General features: G+C 51.0%; 1 protein-coding gene across 2 annotated transcripts in view; it reads left to right on the top strand.

The window, feature by feature from the left end:
- gbe1b (glucan (1,4-alpha-), branching enzyme 1b) overlaps window positions 1-26,079 on the top strand; it is a 474,062-nt gene extending 447,983 nt beyond the window's left edge. Inside the window, exons 16-18 of one of the 2 annotated variants that reach the window (XM_086007318.1) lie at window positions 3,012-3,062; window positions 9,645-9,689; window positions 24,784-26,079. In XM_086007318.1, coding sequence (XP_085863444.1) covers window positions 3,012-3,062; window positions 9,645-9,689; window positions 24,784-24,840 — 153 coding nt within the window. In that variant the 3' untranslated portion in view covers window positions 24,841-26,079. The remainder of the gene's footprint in view (window positions 1-3,011; window positions 3,063-9,644; window positions 9,690-24,783) is intronic. The other variant, XM_086007319.1, reaches the window with a different exon arrangement.
- The last annotated feature ends 1,240 nt before the right edge of the window (window positions 26,080-27,319 follow it).

Raw genomic sequence — 27,319 nt, 5'->3', positions numbered from 1 at the left:
ATCTGATCCCGTCACAATGAGAGAATTGTCGACTCACATTGACCCAGCCAGTTCCAAGATCCTGGATTTACTGTGGACGGTGGGTGGCCAAGAGTGACTCAAACCATCTGCTGCCTTGAGTGTGGAAGTATCTTTAGAAAAAGACCTGTATGACTGTCTATTCTTCACAGCACTGAACTGTAATGTTCACAATCTCTGTAAATGTTCTAATCAATGCTCTCTCAGATCAGAAGAGCAGTACAGTAATTGTGTCTGCATCGATTGTCTGAAGTGTGTTCTGTACATTGTTGTACCAGGAGCAGAAGAATTAGCAGCTGACACCACCACTGAGTGTGAAGTTAACTTAAGACCATCATTAAATTAATGGTAACCGTTTAGTCAGAGAACAATGTATATTTATGGCACACACACACTGACACACGCACACTGGACCCTCACACACGCCTCACACACGCCCCACACACGCCCCCCACACGCCCCACACACACACGCCCCACACACACGCCCCACACACACGCCCCACACACACGCCCCACACACCCCTCACATGTCACACACCTCACACACACACCCCTCACATGTCACACACCTCACACACACACCACACACCCCTCACATGTCACACACCTCACACACACACCACACACCCCTCACATGTCACACACCTCACACACACACCACACACCCCTCACATGTCACACACACTTCTCGCATATCACACCTCGGACACGCGCGCACCTCGCACTTGACTTTCCCTCCTGCTGTTTTGATTGTATTCCTTCTTTACTATAACTGCCTCACCTGACCATATATCCCAATTAATTCCTTATTCCCAGTCTCGCCATTAACAATTCCTTTTAACATTAGCTGATATAAAACTCACCTTTCCATGTCCTTTTCTACCCACATCTTTTTATTTCTAGTATCCCTTGTCATCCTGATCCAGGCTAAGTGTTGTCACTAGGATGCCAGCAACAGGTCCATCCAGCTCCTTAAATTTGCAGCATTCGTTGGAACCCATCTAAGCTCAGATTGTGTCTGGAGAGAGCATTTTGAGCTACGGTACAGTACTAGTGTGTACAGGTCTGTCACTGTATAACACTGGGGTACAGTACTGGTGGGTACAGGTCTGTCCCTGTATAACACTGGGGTACAGTACTGGTGGGTACAGGTCTGTCCCTGTATAACACTGGGGTACAGTACTGGTGGGTACAGGTCTGTCACTGTATAACACTGGGGTACAGTACTGGTGGGTACAGGTCTGTCCCTGTATAACACTGGGGTACAGTACTGGTGGGTACAGGTCTGTCACTGTATAACACTGGGGTACAGTACTGGTGGGTACAGGTCTGTCACTGTATAACATTGGGCTACAGTACTGGTGGGTACAGGTCTGTCACTAACACTGGGGTACAGTACTGGTGGGTACAGGTCTGTCACTGTAACACTGGGGTACAGTACTGGTGGGTACAGGTCTGTCACTGTATAACAGTGGGGTACAGTACTGGTGGGTACAGGTCTGTCGCTGTATAACACTGGGGTACAGTACTGGTGGGTACAGGTCTGTCACTGTATAACACTGGGGTACAGTACTGGTGGGTACAGGTCTGTCACTGTATAACAGTGGGGTACAGTACTGGTGGGTACAGGTCTGTCACTGTATAACACTGGGGTACAGTGGTGTGGAGATGCCGGTGTTGGACTGGGGTGGACAAGTGTAAGAAGTCACACAACACCAGGTTATAGTCCAACCGTTTTATTTGAAATCACAAGTTTTCGGAGCGCTGCTCCTTCATCAGGTGAAGTGGAGAGATGTCTATAGACACAGCTTATATAGTCAGAGAATAATGCCAGATGATTACAGGTAATCTTTCTAACTGCCATTTATCACACCTCGGCAGAGAGATAATCACAGCAATCAAAGGTGTGAATGGTGTCCAAACAGGTCAGTCAGGAAAACATTACATCAAAGAACAATGAGGTGAGGTCACAAGGGGTAAAATGTTGCAGATGCTGGGGTCTGTATGAAAAACAAAAAAGCAGACAAAAAACATTTTCTTTGCTGGAAATCACAGCAGGTCCGGCCGCATCTGTGTAGAGAGAACAAGCCAACGACGACTCGAGTCTGGATGACCCTACATCAGGTGGGGTTACATGTAGCATGCCATGAACCCAAGATCCCGGTTGAGGCCGTCCTCATGAGTGCGGAACTTGGCTATCAGTTTCTGCTCTACGATTTTGCATTGTCGTGTGTCTCGAAGGCCGCCTTGGAGAATGCATACCCGAAGATCAGAGGCTGAATCTCCTTGACTGCTGAAGTGTTCCCCGACTGGGAGGGAACACTCCTGCCTGTCGATTGTTGCGCGGTGTCCGTTCATCCGTTGTCGCAGTGTCTGCATGGTCTCGCCAATGTACCATGCTCCGGGGCATCCTTTCCTGCAACGTATGAGGTAGACAACGTTGGCCGAGTCACATGAGTATGTACCATGTACCTGGTGGGTGGTGTCCTCATATGTGATGATGGTATCTTTGTTGATGATCTGGCATGTCTTGCAGAGGTTGCCGTGGCAGGGTTGTGTGGTGTCGTGGTCGCTGTTCTCCTGAAAGCTGGGTACAGTACTGGTGGGTACAGGTCTGTCACTGTATAACACTGGGGTACAGTACTGGTGGGTACAGGCCTGTCACTGTATAACATTGGGGTACAGTACTGGTGGAGACAGGTCATTTACCACTGCACTACCGTACCCTCTATCGAGTATTAAGAAATCATTATTCAACATTGTGTAAGTGGTTAAAGTGAGATTTCTTCAATGGTCTATTGGCACTAGTGTGTGGAATGAGCCCTAGTGACAACACTGATTTGTGTGGTTTTATTTTCTTCATAACATGCCTTACCTTTATTTTTAATTCATTAACTGTTTCCGCATCATACTTTGCTCTGTTGCCCTGCTGTTTGCACCTGTCTTTCCCATTCCTTTATTTCTTCCCCCCTTTCTCTTTTCCTTCCTCAGTTCCCCACTGATGACACTGACTTTTCCCAGAGGAGGGCCCATGCTTTTGAGGTAAGCGCCAGTCGGAGCTGGAGATCAATGGGAGGGGAGTGTGATTGTTTAATTGGAAGAGTACTGGGTGGGCGAGATAAGGAACATGGAAGGAACTGGAGAGAGTTAGAAGACCAGAATATTTAGCAACAGGAAAAGGCCATTGGGCCCAACAATTCTGTCTTTTTGGTCGATTAATCCAATCTACCCACCTTCTCCCCATATCCCCAACCCCACCTACTCCCCATATCCCCAACCCCACCTTCTCCCCATATCCCCAACCCCACCTTCTCCCCATATCCCCAACCCCACCTACTCCCCATATCCCCAACCCCACCTACTCCCCATATCCCCAACCCCACCTACTCCCCATATCCCCAACCCCACCTTCTCCCCATATCCCCAACCCCACCTTCTCCCCATATCCCCAACCCCACCTACTCCCCATATCCCCAACCCCACCTTCTCCCCATATCCCCAACCCCACCTTCTCCCCATATCCCCAACCCCACCTACTCCCCATATCCCCAACCCCACCTTCTCCCCATATCCCCAACCCCACCTTCTCCCCATATCCCCAACCCCACCTACTCCCCATATCCCCAACCCCACCTACTCCCCATATCCCCAACCCCACCTACTCCCCATATCCCCAACCCCACCTACTCCCCATATCCCCAACCCCACCTTCTCCCCATATCCCCAACCCCACCTTCTCCCCATATCCCCAACCCCACCTACTCCCCATATCCCCAACCCCACCTACTCCCCATATCCCCAACCCCACCTTCTCCCCATATCCCCAACCCCACCTACTCCCCATATCCCCAACCCCACCTACTCCCCATATCCCCAACCCCACCTACTCCCCATATCCCCAACCCCACCTTCTCCCCATATCCCCAACCCCACCTTCTCCCCATATCCCCAACCCCACCTACTCCCCATATCCCCAACCCCACCTACTCCCCATATCCCCAACCCCACCTTCTCCCCATATCCCCAACCCCACCTACTCCCCATATCCCCAACCCCACCTACTCCCCATATCCCCAACCCCACCTTCTCCCCATATCCCCAACCCCACCTACTCCCCATATCCCCAACCCCACCTACTCCCCATATCCCCAACCCCACCTTCTCCCCATATCCCCAACCCCACCTACTCCCCATATCCCCAACCCCACCTACTCCCCATATCCCCAACCCCACCTTCTCCCCATATCCCCAACCCCACCTTCTCCCCATATCCCCAACCCCACCTTCTCCCCATATCCCCAACCCCACCTTCTCCCCATATCCCCATCCCCACCTTCTCCCCATATCCCCACCTTCTCCCCATATCCCCGCCTTCTCCCCATATCCCCGCCTTCTCCCCATATCCCCGCCTTCTCCCCATATCCCCGCCTTCTCCCCATATCCCCGCCTTCGCCCCATATCCCCGCCTTCTCCCCATATCCCCCGACCCCACCAACCCACCTTCTCCCCACCTACTCACCTTCTCCCCACCTACTCACCTTCTCCCCACCTACTCACCTTCTCCCCACCTACTCACCTTCTCCCCACCTACTCACCTTCTCCCCACCCACTCACCTTCTCCCCACCCACTCACCTTCTCCCCACCTACTCACCTTCTCCCCACCTACTCACCTTCTCCCCACCTACTCACCTTCTCCCCATATCCCTCAACCCCCACCGACCCACCTTCTCCCCAAAGCCCTCAACCCCCCCTACCCACCTTCTCCCCATATCCCTCAACACCACCTACCCACCTTCTCCATATATCCCTCCAGCCACTGGAGAGGTTTCTCCCTGATCCTCCTTGTCCGTTAGGGAAAACAACATGACCCGCCTTTTCCCTGTACCGTTTTAAATTTTGATGGCATTTCATTGGTCAGCTAGTGAGGGTTAACCTGCAGCCACATCAAGGGGACTGTGAGGCATCTGAAGTGGACAGGAGTGAGAAATGGGGAATGAGGAGCGTCAGAAGCATGGAATGGTGGGGACTGGGTGCGAAGCAAAGGGAGAGGAGGGTCAGAGTCATGGTGACAGTCGGAGGAGAGGATAAGTCAGTACAAGCCGCCTGTTGATGTTCCCAGTGAAACCCCAGGGTTTTGACCGCTGCCCCCTGTCAAGGGTAGAGATGGGGCAACGCAAAGAGCGAGCCAGTTCCTGAGCAGCAAGTGCTGTATCCAGGGTGTGCTTAATGTGTACGGTCGCCAACTCTGGCTCGACGTATTCCAGGTGGTTTCATCACATGGCCGCTAACCGCCCCGCGCTCCCGACATGTCCATCTTCGCAGCGCCCCACCTTCCCACGGCCAATTGGAAAGCGAATAGACTCTTTGTTACCTGATTGGATGATGCTTGACAGCCTATCCCCCACATCTCCAATACTTTTATAACTAATAAATTAAAGTGGTCAAAGAAAATGGAAAAAAAAACACGCACAGTTTTATTTTAATGCCCGTGTCCAGGAGATTACTCTTTAATTCCTGGAGACGCCAGGGCAATTCTGGAGGGTTGGCAACCCCTAATAACCTACAGTTGGAATATTCTGGGGATGTGATTGAAGAACTGCAAATGGTGGAAATCTGAATTAAAAGCATAAGAATGCGTTGCTGGTGCCCAACAGGTCAGTCAGTCAGTCAGTCTGTGGGCTGAGAAGGCAGGTGGTGTGTACCCATCAGACCAATCCTAAGGAAGACGACACCACCCAACTCTCATGACCTGTTGGTGCTCGTTACAGAAGCCCAGTGACCTGTGGGATATTCTGGAGTTTAGTTTGATCCAATTTTGAAGTGGGGGGGGATCCCTCCCCGGGGGGTTAATTGGGTGGGGTTGGAGGTGAGGTTACCCACCAATGTTCCCTTTAAGCTGCGTGGCCGCACAGCGCTCCAGGAGCCCCGCGCACCCAGTGAGCCGGTTTGTAAATTGAGAAAACCATGCATGTGCGGACTTTTGAATGGGCCACGCGGTCCCCAAAATATTATGGGGGACATTGTTGCCAACCACTCCAGGATTGCCCTGGAGCCTTCGGGAATTTAAGATTAATCTCCAGGACACTGAGCGGGCAAAACCCGGGAGCAGCATCATGGGGATAATTAAACAAAATTGTCAGGGTGGGGGGGGGGTTCATTTTCTTTGAGCACTTTCATTTCTTTGTGATAAAAATATAGGAGAGGGAGGGGGGAAACAAAGGCTGTTGGATTAACAGTCAAGATTGTTGCTATCACAGAGACATGGTTGAGGGAGGGGCAGGACTGGCAGCTCAATATTCCGGGGTATAGAATCTTCAGGTGAGACAGAGGGGGGTGTAAAAGAGGAGGGGGTGTCACAATATTAATCAAGGAGTCAATTACTGCTGTAAGGAGGAATGATATCTTAGCAGGTTCCTCTAATGAGGCCATATGGGTAGAACTTAAAAACAAAAAGGGGGCAAGCACTTTGCTGGGAGTGTACTATAGGCCCCCAAACAGTCAGGGGGAGATAGAGGAACAGATATGTAGGCAAATCTCAGAGAAGTGTAGAAATAATAGGGTAATAATAGTAGGGAATTTCAACTTCCCCAATAATAACTGGGATAGTCAGAGTGTGAAAGGCTTAGAGTGTGCAGAATTCTTAAAGTGCATCCAGGAGAGCTTTTTGAGCCAGCATGTAGAAAGTCCTACAAGAGAGGGGGCGGTACTGGACCTAATTCTAGGGAATGTAGCCGGGCAAGTGATAGAAGTGTCAGTAGGAGAGCATTTTGGTGACAGTGACCATAATTTGGTGAGATTTAATGTAGTCATGGAAAAGGACAAAGATGGACTGGAAATAAAGGTTCTAAATTGGGGGAAGGCCGATTTTAATATGATAAGGCAGGATCTGGCCAAAGTGGACTGGGATCAGCTACTTGTAGGAAAATCCCCATCAGAGCAGTGGGAGTCTTTCAGAAAGGAAATAGAGAGAGTACAATGCCAACATGTTCCCATAAAGGTCAAGGGTGGGAGCAACAAGCCCAGGAATCCCTGGATGTCAAGGGATATACAAGAATGGATTAGGAAAAAAAGGGAGGGTTTTGGCAGATACAAAGGACTAAAAACAGTGGAAGCTCTAGAGGAGTATAGAAAGTGCAAGGGGGTACTTAAAAAAGAAATTAGGAGAGCGAAGAAGGGGCATGAAAAAACACTGGTGAGCAAAATAAAGGAAAATCTCAAGGTGTTTCATAAGTATATTAAGGGCAAGAGGATAACCAGGGAAAGAGTAGGGCCCATTAGGGACCAAAGTGGCAATCTGTGTGTAGAGCCGGAAGATGTAGGTGAGGTTTTAAATGAATATTTTGCATCTGTGTTCACTATGGAGAAGGACAATGTAGGCATAGAAATCAGGCAGGGGGATTGTGATATACTTGAACAAATTAGTATTGAGAGGGAGGAGGTACTAACGGTTTTAGCGGACTTAAAAGTGGATAAATCCCCAGGCCCAGACGAGGTGTTTCCCAGGCTGCTGTGTGAGGCAAGGGAGGAGATTGCAGGGGCTCTGACACAAATTTTCAGAACCTCTCTTGCCACAGGCGAGGTGCCAGAGGACTGGAGGACAGCTAACGTAGTACCATTATTCAAGAAGGGTAGTAGGGATAAACCAGGGAATTACAGGCCAGTGAGCCTAACATCAGTGGTAGGGAAATTATTGGAAAAAACTCTGAGGGACAGAATTAGTGTCCACTTGGAGAGGCAAGGATTAATCAAGGATAGTCAGAATGGCTTTGTCATGGGGAGATCATGTCTAACCAATTTGATTGAATTTTTCGAGGGGGTGACTAGGTGTGTGGATGAGGGTAGTGCAGTTGATGTAGTCTACATGGACTTCAGTAAGGCTTTTGACAAAGTCCCGCATGGGAGACTGGTCAAGAAGGTAAGAGCCCATGGGATCCAGGGCAATTTGGTACATTGGATCCCAGAGGAGGCAGGAGGCAGAGGGTGATAGTCGAATTGTTTTTGTGACTGGAAGCCTGTGTCCAGTGGTGTATCGCAGGGATCGGTGCTGGGTCCTTTGCTGTTTGTAGTGTACATTAATGATTTAGATATGAATGTAGCAGGTATGATCAGTAAGTTCGCAGGTGACATGTAAATTGTTGGAGTGGTAAATAGTGAGGAGAGAAGCCTCAGGCTACAGGACGATATAGACGGGTTGGTTAGATGGGCAGAACAGTAGCAAATGGAATTTAACCCTGAAAAGTGTGAGGTGATGCATTTTGGGAGGACCAACAAGGCAAGGGAATACACAATGAATGGTAGGACCCTAGGAAGGACAGAGGATCAGAGGGACCTTGGTGTGCATGTACATAGATCCCTGAAGGCAGCAGGACAGGTAGATAAGGTGGTTAAAAAGGCATATGAGATACTTGGCCTCATTAGCCGAGGCATAGAATATAAGAGCAGGGAGATTATGATGGAGCTGTAGAAAACGCTAGTTAGGCCACAGCTGGAATACTGTGTGCAGTTCTGGTCGCCTCACTATAGGAAGGATGTGATTGCATTGGAGAGGGTGCAGAGGAGATTCACCAGGATGTTACCTGGGCTGGAGCGCTTCAGCTATGAAGAGAGACTGGACAGGCTGGGGTTGTTTTCCTCAGAGCAGAGAAGGTTGAGGGGGGACCTGATTGAGGTGTACAAAATTATGAGGGCATAGATAGGGTAGATAGAAAGGAACTTTTCCCCTTAGTAGAGGGGTCAATAACCAGGGGGCATAGTTTCAAGGTAAGGGGCAGGAGGTTTAGAGGGGATTTGAGGAAAAACTTTTTCACCCGGAGGGTGGTTGGAATCTGGAACTCACTGCCTGAAAGGGTGGTAGAGGCAGGAACCCTCACAACATTCAAGAAGCATTTAGATGAGCACTTGAAACGCCATTGCATACAAGGCTACGGACCAAGTTCTGGAAAATGGGATTAGAATAGACAGGGCTTGATGGCCAGCGCGGACACGATGGGCCGAAGGGCCTCTTTCTGTGCTGTATAAATCTATGACCTGATTGGGCAACAAAGAGTCTGTTCCCTTTCCCATTGGCCGTGGGAAGGTAGGAGAATAGACCAATGTGGGGGCGGGGCGGGAGGTCATGTGATGAAACCTCCCGGAATACCCCCCATCCAGAGCTGGTGACCCGAGGTGGAGGTGGACAAGGTTACAGACAGTCTGCGGCATGGCTGTGCACCTTTACTCATCCCACACCTTATGTTACCCTGCCACCTAGTGGTACCTGGGCTCGCAGCATTTTAACAAGAGGCTGCATTTGAACACAGGGATTCACTTAACAGGAGGAATACCTTTCAGTTGCCCACTTCTTAATTTTACTATCTATAGTATTTTTTAAAAAGTTAGTTTTCAAAATCTGTTTATTTTTGTACAATTTAAAATTCACAACTCCCTGCCCCTTTCCCCGCTCCCCACAGATTTTAACACCTGCCTTCCTCACTTCTGTTCCGTTCTAAGTATTATGTAGACTTACTTCCTGCAGTGCCTTGCCTCTAACTTCATTTTAATCATTGTGTTTTCCTCACTCCTGATTTTCTGCTGTGTGCTTCCCTCCCCACCGCATTATTTCTTCCTTTTTATTCCTTTCCCAGCTCGTGAATTATGGAGCTTTGCACTGTTGCGAACGTTATCTGAAGGTAAGCGTGAACAGGGGGATGGTGGGCGGAAGTGAGGGGTTTGTGCCCGAGGAGGAGGAGGAGGAGGAGGTAGAACGAAGGAGCAATGGGACAAGGGCTCAGCACCTGGAAAGCCAGCCTTGGTCTGAGACGGAGTCGTACTGCAGCTTCGAGGGAACATTGCTTCTTACCCAACAAAATTCTGTCGATCTCGGTCTTGAAAATTTCAGTTGTTGGAAGAAAGTTGTTTAAATGCGAGAAAGGATGGGACGGGGAGCACTTGTTTGTGTGTGAGCTCTTGTTTCCGTATGAAGTGCTAGGAGGTGTGTTGTTCAGGACGTGGCAATATTACCCCAGTTTGACTTCCAGCAAGTTTAACCTGAAGTTGATCATCTCCCTCAGAAAATGTCAACAAGATACAAAGACACGGTAACAATGCGATTTGTACCTGGTCCCTGTGGCCAACGGACTTCTCTCATTCCGCACGCTCTCCTGTTCATACTCCAAGCCGAATGATTGATTTTTAATCGGAGATTCCACTCTCTGTGCCGGCGAGATAGAATCTTTCTGTGCCTGGCAGGTTTGTTTTTTAATCGCTGTATCCAGTCGCAATCTCTGTTCAGCTGCCCAAAGAAGCAGGTCTACCATTTTACAGGGGGTGCGGGAAGAGAGAGACCTGGGGGCTCACATACACAAATCTTTGAAGGTGACAGGACAAGTTGAGGAGGCCATTTAAAACAAAAAGCATATGGGGTCATGGGCTTTATAAATAGAGTACAAAAGCAAGGAAGTTATGGTCAACCTTTATAAAACACTGGGTTAGGCCCCAGCTGCAGTATTGTGTTCAGTTCTGGGCACCGCACTTTAGGAAGGATGTCAAGGCCTTGGAGAGGGTGCGCAGGAGATTCACCAGAATGGTGCCAGGGATGAAGGACTTCAGTTACGCGGAGAGACTGGAGAAGCTGGGGTTGTTCTCCTTAGAGCAGAGAAGGCTAAGGGGAGATTTAATAGAGGTGTTCAAAATGATGAAGGGTTTTGATCGAGTAGATAGAAACTGTTTCCAGTGGCAGGAGGGTCGGTAACCAGAGGACACAGATTGAAGATAATCGGCAAAAGAACCAGAGGGGAGATGAGGAGAATGTTTTTTGACACAGCGAGTTGTTGTGATCTGGAATGCGCTGCCTGAAAGGGCGGTGGAAGCAGATTCAATAGTAACTTTCAAAAGGGAATTGGAGAAATACTTGAAACGGAGAAAATTTGCAGGGCTGTGGGGAAAGAGCAGGGGGAGAGGGATTAATTGGAGAGCTCTTTCAAAGAGCCGGCACAGGCACGATGGGCTGAATGGCCTCCTTTGTGCTGTATCATTCTATAATAATCCATGACGGGGGGTGAAGTTGGTGTTTGTCAGTAACGCGAAACGGGCTGACAGCGAATCGGCCGCCCATTTTACACCGTGTCCAGTTTTCATTTCCACAATCGGACGGGGTGTAAAACTGGCAGCCGATTCGCTGTCAGCCTATGGAGTGATGGAAACACATTACACCCCCTTCCCCAAAAACTATTCAGTGAGTCCCTTCCCCTCAATAGCATTGCTTGGGATGAAGGGCATGTGAGGGACTGGGACACTTTCCTCCGGCGGGGAGGGACTGGGACACTTCACTCCAGCGGGGAGGGACTGGGACACTTTCCTCCGGCGGGGAGGGACTGGGACACTTTCCTCCGGCGGGGAGGGACTGGGACACTTCACTCCAGCGGGGAGGGACTGGGACACTTTCCTCCGGCGGGGAGGGACTGGGACACTTCACCCCGGCGGGGAGGGACTGGGACACTTCCCTCCGGTGAGGGACCGGGACTCTTCCCTCCGGTGAGGGACCGGGACTCTTCCCTCCGGTGAGGGACCGGGACTCTTCCCTCCGGTGAGGGACCGGGACTCTTCCCTCCGGTGAGGGACTGGGACACTTCACTCCGGCGGGGAGGGACTGGGACACTTCCCTCCGGTGAGGGACCGGGACTCTTCCCTCTGGTGAGGGACTGGGACACTTCACTCCGGCGGTGAGGGACCGGGACTCTTCCCTCCGGTGTGGGACCGGGACTCTTCCCTCCGGTGAGGGACCGGGACTCTTCCCTCCGGTGAGGGACCGGGACTCTTCCCTCCGGTGAGGGACCGGGACTCTTCCCTCCGGTGAGGGACCGGGACTCTTCCCTCCGGTGAGGGACCGGGACTCTTCCCTCCGGTGAGGGACCGGGACTCTTCCCTCCGGTGAGGGACCGGGACTCTTCACTCCGGTGAGGGACCGGGACTCTTCCCTCCGGTGAGGGACCGGGACTCTTCCCTCCGGTGAGGGACCGGGACTCTTCACTCCGGTGAGGGACCGGGACTCTTCACTCCGGTGAGGGACCGGGACTCTTCCCTCCGGTGAGGGACCGGGACTCTTCACTCCGGTGAGGGACCGGGACTCTTCCCTCCGGTGAGGGACCGGGACTCTTCCCTCCGGTGAGGGACCGGGACTCTTCCCTCCGGTGAGGGACCGGGACTCTTCCCTCCGGTGAGGGACCGGGACTCTTCCCTCCGGTGAGGGACCGGGACTCTTCCCTCCGGTGAGGGACCGGGACTCTTCCCTCCGGTGAGGGACCGGGACTCTTCCCTCCGGTGAGGGACCGGGACTCTTCCCTCCGGTGAGGGACCGGGACTCTTCCCTCCGGTGAGGGACCGGGACACTTCCCGCCGGTGAGGGACCGGGACACTTCCTGCCGGTGAGGGACCGGGCCAATTCCTGCCGGTGTTTACGGGACACCTCCCGCTGATGTACCCCTCTCTCTGTGAATTTGGCACTTGGTTTTAGCGGCGAGGCTTTATTTACCGGCTCATGCTCTTGATGCCGGTGTCACTGTTGTTTCTACGGCAGGGTGACCTGACCCAGGCCGCCATTCTGCAGTTAAATAATCCACGGGGACTCTGGGTCACGGGCTCAAGTTCGGTCCAGTGGGCCCCCTTGCAATCTTTTACCCTTCTTAAAAAAATAAATCCCTGTGACAGATTTACCCATAGTTTGCCGAATCCAGCCTGCCCCTTGGCTCAGTCCTTCATTAGAATCCTGTTCACTGGTAACTCAAATTGGTGCCAGTGGGCAGGTCTAACCATGCAGCACTCTTTGCGATGGAGATCAGCTGCTGATTGGTGGAATCCAGTGTAGCAACACAGGAACAGGAGGAGGCCATTCAGCCTCTCGAGCCTGTTCCACCATTCAATCAGATCAGGGCTGATCTGTATCTTAACTCCATCTACCCGCCTTGGTTCTGTAACCCTTAATACCCTTTGCCTAACATAAATCTATCAATCTCAGTTTTGAAATTTTCAATTGACCCCCAGCCTCAACAGCTTTTGGGGGAGAGAGTTCCAGATTTCCACCACCCTTTGTGTGAAGAAGTGCTTCCTGACATCACCCCTGAACGGCCTGGCTCTAATTTTAAGGTTCTGCCCCCTTGTTCTGGACTCCCCCCACCAGAGGAAATAGTTTCTCTCTATCCACCCGATCAACTCCTTTAATCATCTCAAACACCTCGATTAGATCACCCCTTAATCTTCTATACTCGAGGGAAAACAAGCCCAGTCTGTGCAACCTGGCCTCGTAATTTAACCCTTTTAGCCCCAAGGTCATTCTGGTGAATCTGCGCTGCCCCCCCCCCCAAGGCCGATATATCCTTCCTGAGGTGTGCATTTAATAGCCGCTGATGTCTGTAATCATTTACACGGTGGGACTTGGGGACGCTGATGATGCACATCAGGATTGGCTTCAACCTGCGTCTGGATACGAGTCTAGCCGTTTAGTGCTAATGGCCATTAGTGCCGCAGTCTGTCATTTGGAACATTGCGCTCTCCGCGTTGAGTCACTGTCCTCTGCTGACAAGGGAGCCCAATTAAAATGCTCTTTAGAAGCAATTATTGCCTCGCTAAGCTATTTCGTTTACTCGCCTAGGGCTGCATTTTTGGGCAAATTCCTGCAGCAATTATTTTCAGTCCTTTACTGAAATGCTAAAGCGAGTCTGCGTGGTTGAAAACCAATAATCACAGATTGCCGTCCCGGCTGGACTTCACCCCAGGGCTTCAAACAGCCTCGGGATGAAAGCAGCTTTCTCCACTTACCAGAAATCTGTGGGAGAGCCCACTCTCCACGCCAACTGCAATAAAATCTTTCTGCAACCGCCGTTTGATTTATTTCCAAATCGCTGTGTTGACGAGCTGCCCGAAGAAGCAGGGCTACCGTGTTAAAGCGGGTGCAGGAGCAGAGAGACCTGGGGGTGTACGCACTCTGATCTTTGAACGTGGCAGGGCAGGTTGAGAAGGCTGTTTTTTTTTAAACCCTTGGCTTTATAAATAGAGGCACAGAGTACAAAAACAAGGAGGTTTATGGTCAGCCTTTATAAATTATTAGGCCCTAGGTGGAGTATTGTGTCCAATTCTGGGCACCACACTTTAGGAAACAGAGGGAGCAGAGGAGATTTACTAGAATGGTACCAGGGATGAGCGTCTTCAGTTATGTGGAGAGACTGGAGAAGCTGATGATGCTGGTTGCAGGAATAAATATTGGCCCAGGTCACTGGGGAGAACTCCCCTGCTCCTCTTCTAATAGTGCCGTGGGATCTTTTACATCCACCTGAGAGAGCAGACGGGGTTAACGTCTCCTCCGAAAGACGGCACCTCCGACAGTGCAGTGCTCCCTCAGTACTGCCCCTCCGACAGTGCAGCGCTCCCTCAGTACTGCCCCTCCGACAGTGTAGCACTCCCTCAGTACTGCCCCTCCGACAGTGCAGCGCTCCCTCAGTGCTGTCCCTTCAACAGTGCAGCACTCCCTCAGCACTGCCCCTCCGACAGTGCGGCGCTCCCTCAGTACTGCCCCTCCGACAGTGTAGCACTCCCTCAGTACTGCCCCTCCGACAGTGCAGCGCTCCCTCAGTGCTGTCCCTTCAACAGTGCAGCGGTCCCTCAGTACTGTCCCTCCGACAGTGCAGCACTCCCTCAGTACTGTCCCTCCGACAGTGCAGCACTCCCTCAGTACTGTCCCTCCGACAGTGCAGCACTCCCTCAGTACTGCCCCTCCGACAGTGCAGCACTCCCTCAGTACTGTCCCTCCGACAGTGCAGCACTCCCTCAGTACTGTCCCTCCGACAGTGCAGCACTCCCTCAGTACTGTCCCTCCGACAGTGCAGCACTCCCTCAGTACTGTCCCTCCGACAGTGCAGCACTCCCTCAGTACTGCCCCTCCGACAGTGCAGCACTCCCTCAGTACTGTCCCTTCAACAGTGCAGCACTCCCTCAGTACTGCCCCTCCGACAGTGCAGCACTCCCTCAGTACTGTCCCTCCGACAGTGCGGCGCTCCCTCAGTACTGCCCCTCCGACAGTGCGGCGCTCCCTCAGTACTGCCCCTCCGACAGTGCGGCGCTCCCTCAGTACTGCCCCTCCGACAGTGCGGCGCTCCCTCAGTACTGGCACCGGGAGTGTCGGCCTGGATTATGTGCCCATGTCTCTGGAGTGGGGCTTGAACAATGTTCCCTCTTTTTTTGGGGGTGCGCAGCTCTTTAAGGCGCTCCGTGGCCCATTCACAGTTTCGCGCGTGCGTGAAATTTTACATTGAAAAAGCCGGTCCCGGGCTGTGCCGGACTGTCAGAGAGCCATGCTCCTTATAGGGAATGTTAGTCTTGAACCCACGACCTTCTGGCTCAGAGGCAAGAGAACTACCCACTGAGCCGAGGCTGGCGCTTAAAATTAATCTCCTTCCAGGGATGGGATTCATGCCAGAACTAACTGGGCAGCATTCATAAATTCTGACCTGTCATCACCACTTCAAGTTGCTCCTGTTCCTCTCTGTCAAGATTTCTTTCATAACAGAACATTACGCAGTGTGCGCACACTATACTTGCACATTGCGCAGTGTGCGCACACTATACGAGCACATTGCGCAGTGTAGCGAGTGAGAGAAGAAGAAATATTTGAAAAGGTAAAGCATGAATCCCAAAAGTAAACTTAATTTCCATTGTAAGGGGCTCCCTGTTGGACACGTGCCTCGCCTGTGAGCGCTTCCTGGCCTTCAAATGCTCCAATCCCAAACTAGTTGGTAAACTTAGGAACAGGAGGAGGCCATTTACTCCCTCGAGGCTGTTCCACCATTCAATGAGATCATGGCTGATCTGCGATCTAACTCCATATACCTTAAATACCTTTGGTTAACAGAAATCTATCAATCTCTAATTTAAAATTAACAATTGATCTAGCATCAATTGCCGTTTGCGGAAGAGAGTTCCAAACTTCTGCCACCCTTTGTGTGTAGAAGTGTTTCCTAATTTCACCCCTGAAAGGTCTGGCTCGAGAATAACCAACCAGCAGAAATAGTTTCTCTCTAACTACCCTATCAGTTCAACCTTAATATCTTGAAAACTTCGATCAAATCACCCCTTAAACTAGGGCTGTATTCCCTGGAATTTAGAAGATTATGTAATCTCTCCTCGTAATTTAACCCTTGGCGTCCCGGTACCATTCAGGTAAACCTACGCTGCCCTCCCTCCACGGCCAATATATCCTTCCTAAGGTGTGGTGCCCAGAACTGCTCCCAGTGCTCCAGGTGTGGTCTAACCAGGGCTTTGTACAGCTGCGGCATAACTTCTACCCCCTTGTATTCTAGTCCTCTAGATAGAAAGGCCAGCATTCCATTAGCCTTTTTGATTATTTTCTGTACCTGTCTGTGACATTTTAATGATCTGTGTACCTGGACTCCCAAGTCTCTTTTGACCTCCACTGCTTCTAGCCTTTCACCATTTAGAAAGTACCCTGTTCTATCCTTTTTAGGTCCAAAGTGGACGACCTCACACTTGCCTATATTGAAATGCATGTGCTACAGTTTTGCCCATTCGCTTAGTCTATTAATATCTCCTTGTAATTTTATGTATCCATCTATACTGCTTGCAATGCCGCCTATCTAAATGCCTTTGGCAAACTTGGATATGAGGTACTCTATCCCATCATCTAAGTTGTTAATAAATACAGTGAATAGTTGAGGCTCCAACATAGATCCTTGCAGGACACCACTAGTCACATCCTGCCAATTAGAGTACCTGCCCATTATCCCTACTCTCTGTCTCCTGCCGCTCAGCTAATCTCTTAACCAGGTCAATAGTTTGCCCTCAATTCCATGAGCTTCAACTTTAAATAACAATCTTTTATGTGGGACTTTATCAAATGCCTTCTGGAAGTCCATATAAATAACATCCATAGACATTCCCCTGTCCATTACTTTAGTCATCTCTTCAAAAAAAAAAAAATCTGGTTTGTCAGGCATGACCTACCTTTCACAAATCCATGCTGGCTCTCTGATCAGCTAAAATTTTCAAGGTATTTAATCACTCTGTCCTTAATTATAGACTCTAGTAATTTGTCGACAACAGACGTTAGGCTAACTGCTCTGTAATTCCCTGGTTTCCCCCTCTCACCATTTTTAAAAAGCAGAGTGATGTGCAATTTTCCAATCTAAAGGGACAATTCCTGAATCTAGAGAACTTTGGGAGATTATAGTTAGGGCATCTGCAATCGTCTCACGTACTTCCTTTAAAACCCTGGGATGGGAACCATCTGGTCCTGGGGATTTGTCACTCTTTAGTGCCATTATTTTCTTCATTACTGTTATTTTACTTATGTTCATTTTATTGAGTCCCTGTCTCTGATTCAGTATTAGTTTCCTTGGGATGTCCAGCATGCTATCCTCGTCCTCGACTGTAAATACTGGCACAAAGTAATTAACATGTCAGCCATTTCCTTATTTTCATTTATGACATCACCATTGTCAGTTCTTAAGGGGCCCACATTGCTCTTAACCACCCTCTTTTTTCTAATATTGTAAAAGTTTTTGTGTTGATTTTGATATCCCTTACAAGTTTCTTTTCATACTCCCTTTTTGTAGCTGTTGCAAACTGTTTTGTCACCTTTGCATCTCTCCCATTTGCCAGGATCTGTGCTAGTTTTTGCATTTTTGTATGTTTTTTAGTTTTATGTTGTCCCTTACCTCTTCGGTCATCCATGGCTTTATTTTTGGCAAATAGAACTCTTGCCCCTTAGGGGTATAAACTGGTTCTGTATCATGTTAAATTCTTTTTTGAACACCTCCCACTGATCTTCTGTCGTTTTACCCATTACCAGTTTTGACCAGTCTCTGTCTCATCCCGTTGAAGTCGGCCTTACCTAAATCTAGAACCTTAGTAGCTGTTTCGCGTTTCTCCCTTTCAAACACTCGATCGCTATCAGATAAATGTTCACGCTGTTAACTAAATCTGGCTCATTACTCATTAAATCTAATATAGCCTGCCCCCTTGTTGGTTCTAGGACATATTGTTGCAGGAAACTATCCTGGACACAACTCAAGAAATTCACTACCTTTCTGACAGGACTCCAGCCCCAATCGGATCCGGCAAGATTATACTGGGATTGCCTCTGTCAGCGTGAGGCAGTAACTGCCCTCCGGCACCTACATAAAGGCACCTGGGCGAGGTTCCCATTCACCCCAGCTCTCACTGAGCAGCAATGAATTACTTCAACAAATAGATTCACACTTTTTTCTCTCTTTTGTTAAATCCTTTGGGGCGAGTGCATGACCTCCAGGCATAGACACAGGACCTTCTGAAATATTGATGAGCTGCCAAGTATTTTATGCAGTGTTTTAGGTTGGTACAGAGAGCTCTAAAACTGGTCCGTTGAGTGACTGAAGATCTCCAGGGTGACCTTAAGGGTCACATGTCCTTCAATCACTGAAGTGTCTCTATTTTTAGGGCTGTTGCTTTTGTTGGTATCTGTCGAGTTACATTTCAGATTTGATGCCAAAGTTGATTAAACGGTGGCCTGTTTCTTTAATTTTGCCTGCATATTTCAGGCTTTGGATTGAAACGTGTTCGATAATGTAGGAACAGGAGGAGGCCATTCAGCCCTTCGAGCCTGTTCTGTCATTCACTCAGATCATGGCTGATCTGTGCCTCAACTCCAGTTGCCCGCCTTTGCTCCATAATCCTTGACACCCTTATCTAATAAAAACCTATCGCTCTCCGTCTTGAAAGCTCCAATTGTCCCCCAGCATCCACGGCCTTTGGGGGAGCGTTCCAGATTTCCACCACCCTTTGTGTGAAACAGTGCTTCCTCATTTCACTCCCAAATGCACTGGCTCTCATTTTAAGATTGTGCCCCCTTGTGGATTCCCCCACCGGTGGAAACAGATTCTCCGTATCTACCTGATCGAATCTTTATAACATTTTAAACACCTCGATTAAATCGCCCCTCAACTTTCTAAACTCAAGGGAATACAAACTAACTTTATGCAACCTGTCCTCATAATTTTTCCCTTTAGGCCCCGGTATCATTCTGATGAAACTGTCGCCCTCAGTACTGAGCGCTGTGCTCCTGCTGGGGGCTGACCAAGGCACTGTACAACTGAAGCATCGCTTCCTCACTTTCACATTCCAACCCTTGGAGATAAGCATTCTGTGAGCTTTTAGTGATTTGTATACATGGACTCCCAAATCCCTTTGCCCCCCACAGCCCCTCGTCTCCCACCATTAAGAAAATATTCCAAATTTGTCCTTCTCGATTCCAAAATGGATGACCTCACACTTCCCCACATTGAACTCCATCTGCCCCAGTTTTGCCCACTCGCTCAGTCTAACATCGACGCTGGTCCACAAACCCTTTTATTTCGCTTTTGACGTCCTCTTCTTACCCCCTCTGCTGAAGGTGTTGCCTCATATTTGGGGACCCACAAAAAATAGCTGCCCCTCTCTGGTACTAACGCGTGCACAGTGAGTGTGCGCAGGCTGTTCTCACGGGAGTAGAGCGGGTCACTGGGATGTGATCATGATCCTGGCTCAGTTTACTGGCTCCCATTGCATCAGCAGACCCAGGTTTGGCTCCAAATTGTATTTTTATTCATTCCTGGGATGTGGACGTCGCTGGCAAGGCCGGCATTTACTGCCTGTGATGAAATATTCCATTCATCACTCATCAGTATTTCTCTGCCTGTGACTGTGGTTGGTTTCAGTTTCATTTCCATTGTATTGTACTGTGTGTAGGGCTCCGCCCATACCTGGCTCCTATGTAAGCTGGCCCAGCCTGCAGCACATCCAGTACGGCAGACCTCTGGATAGAAGATACATTCTCCTCTGTGTGTTACCTTCTAAGTCAATAAAAGCCTTGTTTTGTTTCGCTAACATCGAGTCTCGGATTTATTGAGGCACATCAATTTTATTGACTTAATTTTCAACACAATGGATCAACTCTTGAAACCCGAACGTTTGGATTTGGACCAGCATGCTTCGGACGCATCGGCACGCTTCGGACACTGGTTTATGTGTATGGAATTCTTCCTGGACAATTCCGCAGCCGTCAAAGACGCTACGGACGCTGCGAGTATGAAACTCGGAATTCTGCGGAATTGGGTAAGCCACCGGGTTTACCCCCTCATCCAAGACGCCGACACGTACCCGGCCACCTGCGACATCTTAAAGGCGCATTACCAGCAGCCTACGAATGAGGTGTATGCTAGGCATCTGCTCGCTACTCGCGCACAGCGACCTGGGGAATCGGTGGAGGAGTTCCTAGGCACCCTGAAAACGCTTGGCAAAGACTGCAAGTGCCAAGATGTAAAAGCCGCAGTGTACACTGACGAGCTTGTTCGCGATGCCTTTATCACAGGCCTCAGCTCCACTTACATCCGGCAGAGACTGCTGGAAAAAACGGGATTGGACCTGAAACAGGCTGCGGACACAGCACGATCCCTGAATGTGGCCCAGAGAAACTCGGACGCCTACTCTTCAGCCCGCGCCGTCCACACCGCCACGTGTGCACCAAGGGCGCCGCCATCTTGGAAGGCATCTTCCCCGCCCGACACCGTCGGAGCCCTACGACAGCCGCGACGCGTCGGGGACCCAACTGCTACTTCTGCGGGCAGCCGAAGCACACCAGAAACCTGTGCCCGGCGAAAGGCACCACCTGCTTTAAGTGCGGTAAGAAGGGGCACTTCGGGAAGGTGTGCAGAGGGAACCCCGTCGGAAAACCCGCCACCGCCGCGGGAGCGGCCATCTTGGATGCCATCTTGCCCGACCTCGTGGGTCCGCCATCTTGTGAGCAGACAGCGTGGACGCCATCTTGTCTCGATCAGGGCCCTACAGTGGCATCGGTCACAGTGGACCAGACCAGGCCGCACCCGCTATCCAAATCAATGGTGGACATCGAGGTAAACGGGTGCAGGGTTAAATGTTTAATTGACAGTGGAAGCACGGAGAGTTTTATCCACCCTGAACTGGTACAACAACTCTCCCTAAAGGTGGTCCCTACTCGGGGTACCATCTCTATGGCTGATAAAACCCAGACATCGACCATTATGGGTTACTGCACGGTACAATTGTCCGTTAACGGAACTGTATACGATAATTTTAAAGTATTAATCATGAAGAATCTATGTGCGAGCGTGATCTTGGGCCTGGATTTCCAGTGCTACCACAAAAGCATCACGCTCAATTACGGTGGGTCCCAGCCGCCCCTCACAGTGTGCGGTCTGGCTACCCTGAAGGTAAAGCCGCCTTCGCTATTCGCGAACCTTACCCCTAACTGCCGGCCAATAGCGACCAAAAGCAGGAGGTACAGCTGGGAGGACAGGCGGTTTATCGCGACCGAGGTAGACAGGCTCCTGAAAGAGCGCATTATTGAACGCAGCAATAGCCCGTGGCGCGCCCAAGTGGTGGTGGTAAGGGGTAGCGAGAAGAAACGGATGGTGATCGACTATAGCCAAACGATCAACAGGTACACCCAACTAGACGCCTACCCGCTACCCCGCATATCAGAAATGGTGAACCAAATCGCCCAATACCGGGTGTTCTCCACCATCGACCTCAAGTCAGCGTACCACCAGCTCCCTATCAGACCAGAGGACCGCCCGTACACCGCCTTCGAGGCGAACGGACGCCTCTACCAATTCCTCAGAGTCCCCTTTGGGGTGACGAATGGGGTCTCGGTCTTCCAGAGGGAGATGGACCGCATGGTCGATGACCACCACTTGCAGGCAACCTTCCCCTACCTCGACAACGTCACCATCTGCGGTCACAACCAGCAGGATCACGACTCGAACCTCGAGAGGTTCCTGAAAACCGCACAAAAACTCAACCTCACCTACAACGAGGACAAGTGCGTTTACAACACCACGCGCCTCTGCATACTAGGCAGCGTGGTGGAGAATGGGGAAATCGGACCAGACCCCGACCGATTGCGCCCCCTACGGGAGCTGCCCCTGCCCAACACTCCCAAAGCCCTGAAAAGGTGCCTGGGGTTATTTTCTTATTATTCCCAATGGGTCCCCAACTACTCCGACAAAGCCCGCCCCCTCTTGAAAGCATCCTCTTTTCCGCTCTCTGCTGAGGCCCAGGCCGCCTTCAAAAGCATTAAGCAGGATATTGAGCGGGCCACGCTACAGGCAGTGGACGAGAACACTCCCTTTCAAGTGGAAAGTGATGCGTCTGACTTTGCCTTGGCGGCCACCCTCAACCAGGCGGGGCGGCCCGTAGCTTTCTTCTCGAGGACCCTCCAAGGGCCAGAGATCAGACACTCCTCCGTAGAAAAGGAGGCCCAAGCCATCGTGGAGGCAGTGCGCCACTGGCGCCACTACCTAGCCGGCAAACGCTTCACCCTGCTTACCGACCAGCGGTCGGTAGCGTTTATGTTCAATAATAAACCGAGGGGGAAGATTAAAAATGATAAGATTCTTAGGTGGCAGATCGAGCTCTCTACCTTCGATTATGACATCATTTACCGGCCAGGGGCCCTTAACGAATCCCCCGACGCCCTCTCACGAGGGATGTGTGCCAGCGCCACCGGGGATCGGCTACAGACCCTCCACAATGACCTCTGCCACCCAGGGGTCACGCGGCTGTTCCACTTCATAAAGTCCCGCAACTTACCCTACTCGATTGAGGAAGTTCGGTCCCTGACCAGGAACTGTCGCACTTGCGCTGAGTGCAAGCCTCGGTTCTACCGCCCAGATAGAGCCCACTTAATCAAAGCTACACGGCCCTTTGAGCGGCTCAGCTTAGATTTCAAGGGCCCCCTCCCGTCCGTCGACCGCAATGTTTACTTCCTGAACATTGTGGACGAATACTCTCGTTTCCCATTCGCCTTCCCCTGCCCAGACATGACCAGCGCCACGGTCATTAAATGCCTCAACTGCCTGTTCGGTATGCCGAGCTACATCCATACGGATAGGGGGGCGTCCTTCATGAGTGAAGAGCTACGCCAGTACATGCTGTCCAGGGGGATCGCCACGAGCTGTACCACCAGCTACAACCCCCGGGGTAACGGTCAAGTGGAGCGAGAGAACGGGACAGTATGGAAAGCAGTCACTCTAGCTCTAAGGACCAAAGGCCTCCCTATCTCCCGCTGGCAGGAAGTCCTCCCAGATGTGCTCCATTCGATACGGTCGCTATTGTGTACTGCCACTAATGCCACGCCTCACGAGCGAATGTTTGTCTTTCCCCGGAAATCCACCTCAGGCGTATCCATGCCGTCATGGCTCTCCACCCCAGGTCCGGTATTCGTGCGAAGGCATGTGAGGGGCCACAAGACGGACCCTCTCGTGGAGTCAGTGCACCTACTCCACGCCAACCCCCAATACGCGTATGTCCGGCACGCCGACGGAAGGGAGGACACCGTGTCCATAAAAGACGTCGCCCCAGCCAGTAACGACAACAACCACGACAACAGCAGCAACAACGACCACAGCAACTCTTACCCACCCACTACTCTTTCATCACCCCCGGAAGAACATTGACCAACGGTACCCCCACCAACTACCCCTTCAACAACCCTGGCGGCACCCCCGGCAGAGACCCAGGAGGCCACCGGGGACACCCAGCCGACACCCGCGGCACCACAACAGCCACGTCGGTCGCAGAGGACTATCAAACCCCCGAACAGACTAAATCTATAGAAGGGGTGAATGTGATGAAATATTCCATTCATCACTCATCAGTATTTCTCTGCCTGTGACTGTGGTTGGTTTCAGTTTCATTTCCATTGTATTGTACTGTGTGTAGGGCTCTGCCCATACCTGGCTCCTATGTAAGCTGGCCCAGCCTGCAGCACATCCAGTACGGCAGACCTCTGGATGGAAGATACATTCTCCTCTGTGTGTTACCTTCTAAGTCAATAAAAGCCTTGTTTTGTTCCGCTAACATCGAGTCTCGGATTTATTGAGGCACATCACTGCCCATCCCTAGTTGCCCTTGAGAAGGTGGTGGTGAGCCATCTTCTTGAACCGCTGCAGTCCGTGTGGTGAAGGTACTCCCACAGTGCTGTTAGGGAGGGAGTTCCAGGATTGTGACCCAGCGACGATGAAGGAATGGCGATATATTTCCAAGTCAGGATGGTGTGTGACTTGGAGAGGAACTTGCAGGTGATGGTGCCCCCATGCGCCTGCTGCCCTTGTCCTTCTAGGTGGAAGAGGTCGTAAGTTTGGGAGGTGCTGCCGAAGAAGCCTTGGTGAGTTGCTGCAGTGCATCTTGTAGATGGTACACACTGCAGCCATGGTACGCCGGTGGTGGAGGGAGTGAATGTTTAAGGCGGTGGATGGGGTGCCAATCTCAAGTGGGCTGCTTTGTCCTGGATGGTGTCAAGTTTCTTGAGTGTTGTTGGAGCTGCACTCATCCAGGCAAGTGGAGAGTATTCCATCACACTCCTGACTTATGCCTAGTAGATGGTGGAAAGGCTTTGGGGAGTCAGGAGGTGAGACACTCGCCGCAGAATACCTAGCCTCTGACCTGCTCTTGTAGCCAAAGTATTTATGTGGCTGGTCCAGTTACATTTCTGGTCACTGGTTACCCCTAGGATGTTGATGGTGGGGGATTCGGCGATGGTGATGTCATTGAATGTCAAGGGGAGGTGGTTGGACTCTCGCTTGTTGGAGATGGTCATTGCCTGGCACTTCTGTGGAGCGAATGTTATCTGCCACTTATCAGCCCATGTCTGCAGGCTCTGGTTTGGCTTCCATTCCATGCTGGTTGCTCTGTATGAGACTAATTGTCGTTTCTGTGTTGTTTTAGGTGTATATTCCCAGCAGGACTGCCATCATTCTTGCAAGGATGGCCAGTGACAAATGAAACCTGAGGAAGCTCAGCAGAGTGACAGGAGCCTCGTGCCAAAAAGGGAGACTTGGAGACTCTGCTACACAACTTAACCCCCCTCCCCCTCCCGCCACCCCCCGGCATCATCACCTGCACAGAAACAGCTGTAGTTCTTTTGCTAATTTAATTTTGTGTGTGTAAGTTGAGAGTACAAGTTCTTTTACACTGTAGGAGTGCAGCTGTACATAGGCCCATGGTTCTCTCTCTCTCTCTCTCTGCATCGCCTGTCCAACGGATTCTGCACCCTTGAAGATCTTGCTTTATAACTGTTTGGTCAGGTGCAGGCAGCCAGTCCCCATGCTTGCACTCCAGGTCTCCACATTACACAGTTATAGGCCACAGGGCCGTTCAGACCAGGTACTGCAGCGCACCTGGAACAGGGGAGCAGCTCACTGTCCCAGAACAAACACAAGTAATAATAAACCGGCTACACGGGGTGGGGGGAAGAGAGAGTGTGTCCCTGGCTGAGGAAAGTATTGTTGTCTGTTACAGGGGTTATATGGGCATCTCTTTATAAAAGGCACCTTTCATTGAGTCAAACCATGCGTGGGGAGGAGGAGTTCCTGTCCAGCTGCTCACCGTGGGAAAATGTTCCCACAAGCTTCCGCCTGGGACAAGGGAGCTGGAGGTCGGAGGTGACTGCTTCAGTTCTCCCGCAGGCCCCGTTCCCTCCACCCCCAGATCCCGTCCTTTCTTCCAATCGATGGTACGAAGATGTTGGGTTGCTGAGAGCGTGCCACTAATTACCATTCGATGTGACCTGGCATTCCCGACCCAAACCCCTGCCCCCCACCCCCCCCGGAAGCCATGGGTTAGTTTTTGGAAGGTGGGCCGCAGCATTGTGTGACCAGCGACCGCCTGTCCCGCAGTCAGACCCTCGGCCCAAAATAAACCAGGAGCCACAGACGGCGACGCAGAGATTCACCCTCGGCAGAGTGCTTCACCCTTGTGAATTGACAAATAGAAATTAGTTTAGGGAGTGTTATACTTTAACAAAGTGGATCACGGAATTCAAATTAAATGTATCCTATAAACGTGAAAGTTTGAAAAGTAGAAACACTGAATAGAATGAGAGAGATTGCACTGAAATGCTGCGCTAGTTTCTGGGTTTCAACACACTTCTCAATCCCTCATTAACCTCTTGCACGCACTGAAGCAGACGCTGATTAAACTGTACCTATGTTGCTCTAAGATTAAACAGATACCTTATCTTGCTGTAAAGAGGAAAGCAATTCATTTCTTGGAGTTTGGTTTTCCCCGAGCAGTTCTCTGCTGAAGGTGTTTGTGTAAAATTCCTTTGCAATTTTCGAATTGTTAGCTGTGGTTCATTGGGGACTCAGAAGGTCGTGGATTCAAATCCTCACTCCAGAACACACAATCCAGGCCAGCACACCCAGTGCTAGTACTGAGTGAGTGCAGTACTGAGTGAGCACCGCACTGTCGGAGGGGCAGTACTGAGGGAATGCTGCACTGTCAGAGGGGCAGTACTGAGGGAATGCTGCACTGTCGGTGGGGCAGTACTGAGGGAGCACCGCACTGTCGGAGGGGCAGTACTGAGGGAGTGCTGCACTGTCAGAGGGGCAGTACTGAGGGAGTGCAGCACTGTCGGAGTGACAGTTCTGAGTGAGCGCTGCACTGTCGGAGGGGCAGTACTGAGTGAATGCTGCACTGTCAGCGGAGGGGCAGTACTGAGGGAGTGCTGCATTGTCGGAGGGGCAGTACTGAGGGAGTGCTGCACTGTCGGTGGGGCAGTACTGAGGGGGCACCGCGCTGTCGGAGGAGCAGTAGTGAGGGAGCACCGCACTGTCGGAGGAGCAGTAGTGAGGGAGCACCGCGCTGTCGGAGGGGCAGTACTGAGGGAGTGCAGCACTGTCGGAGTGACAGTTCTGAGTGAGCGCTGCACTGTCGGAGGGGCAGTACTGAGTGAATGCTGCACTGTCAGCGGAGGGGCAGTACTGAGGGAGTGCTGCATTGTCGGAGGGGCAGTACTGAGGGAGTGCTGCACTGTCGGTGGGGCAGTACTGAGGGGGCACCGCGCTGTCGGAGGAGCAGTAGTGAGGGAGCACCGCGCTGTCGGAGGGGCAGTACTGAGGGAGTGCTGCACTGTTCGTAGTGCCGCTAAACCAATTCAAAGAGCAGCAATTTCTCCTGATGTCCTGATCCAACATTCATCCCTCAGTCAACAGCCCCCCCAACAGACTAGCTGGTCGGGACAAGTAATCCAGAGACAACAACTAATGATCCAGAGACGTGAGTTCAAATCCCACCATGGCAGCTGGGGAATTCAATTAATTAAATAAATCTAGAATAAAAATCTAGTGTCAGTAAGTACGACCGGATTGTTGTAAAAACCCATCTGGTTCACTAATGTCCTTTAGGGAAGGAAATCTGCCGTCCTTACCCGGTCTGGCCTTTATGTGACTCCAGACCCACAGCAATGTGGTTGACTCTTAAC

Source organism: Somniosus microcephalus, chromosome 14 (assembly GCF_052327205.1).
Source record: "Somniosus microcephalus isolate GS21.2 chromosome 14, FLI_Smic_1.0, whole genome shotgun sequence".
NCBI lineage: Eukaryota > Metazoa > Chordata > Chondrichthyes > Squaliformes > Somniosidae > Somniosus > Somniosus microcephalus.
The sequence above is the reverse complement of the archived record's forward strand: the minus strand, read 5'-3'. Positions and strand labels throughout refer to the sequence as shown.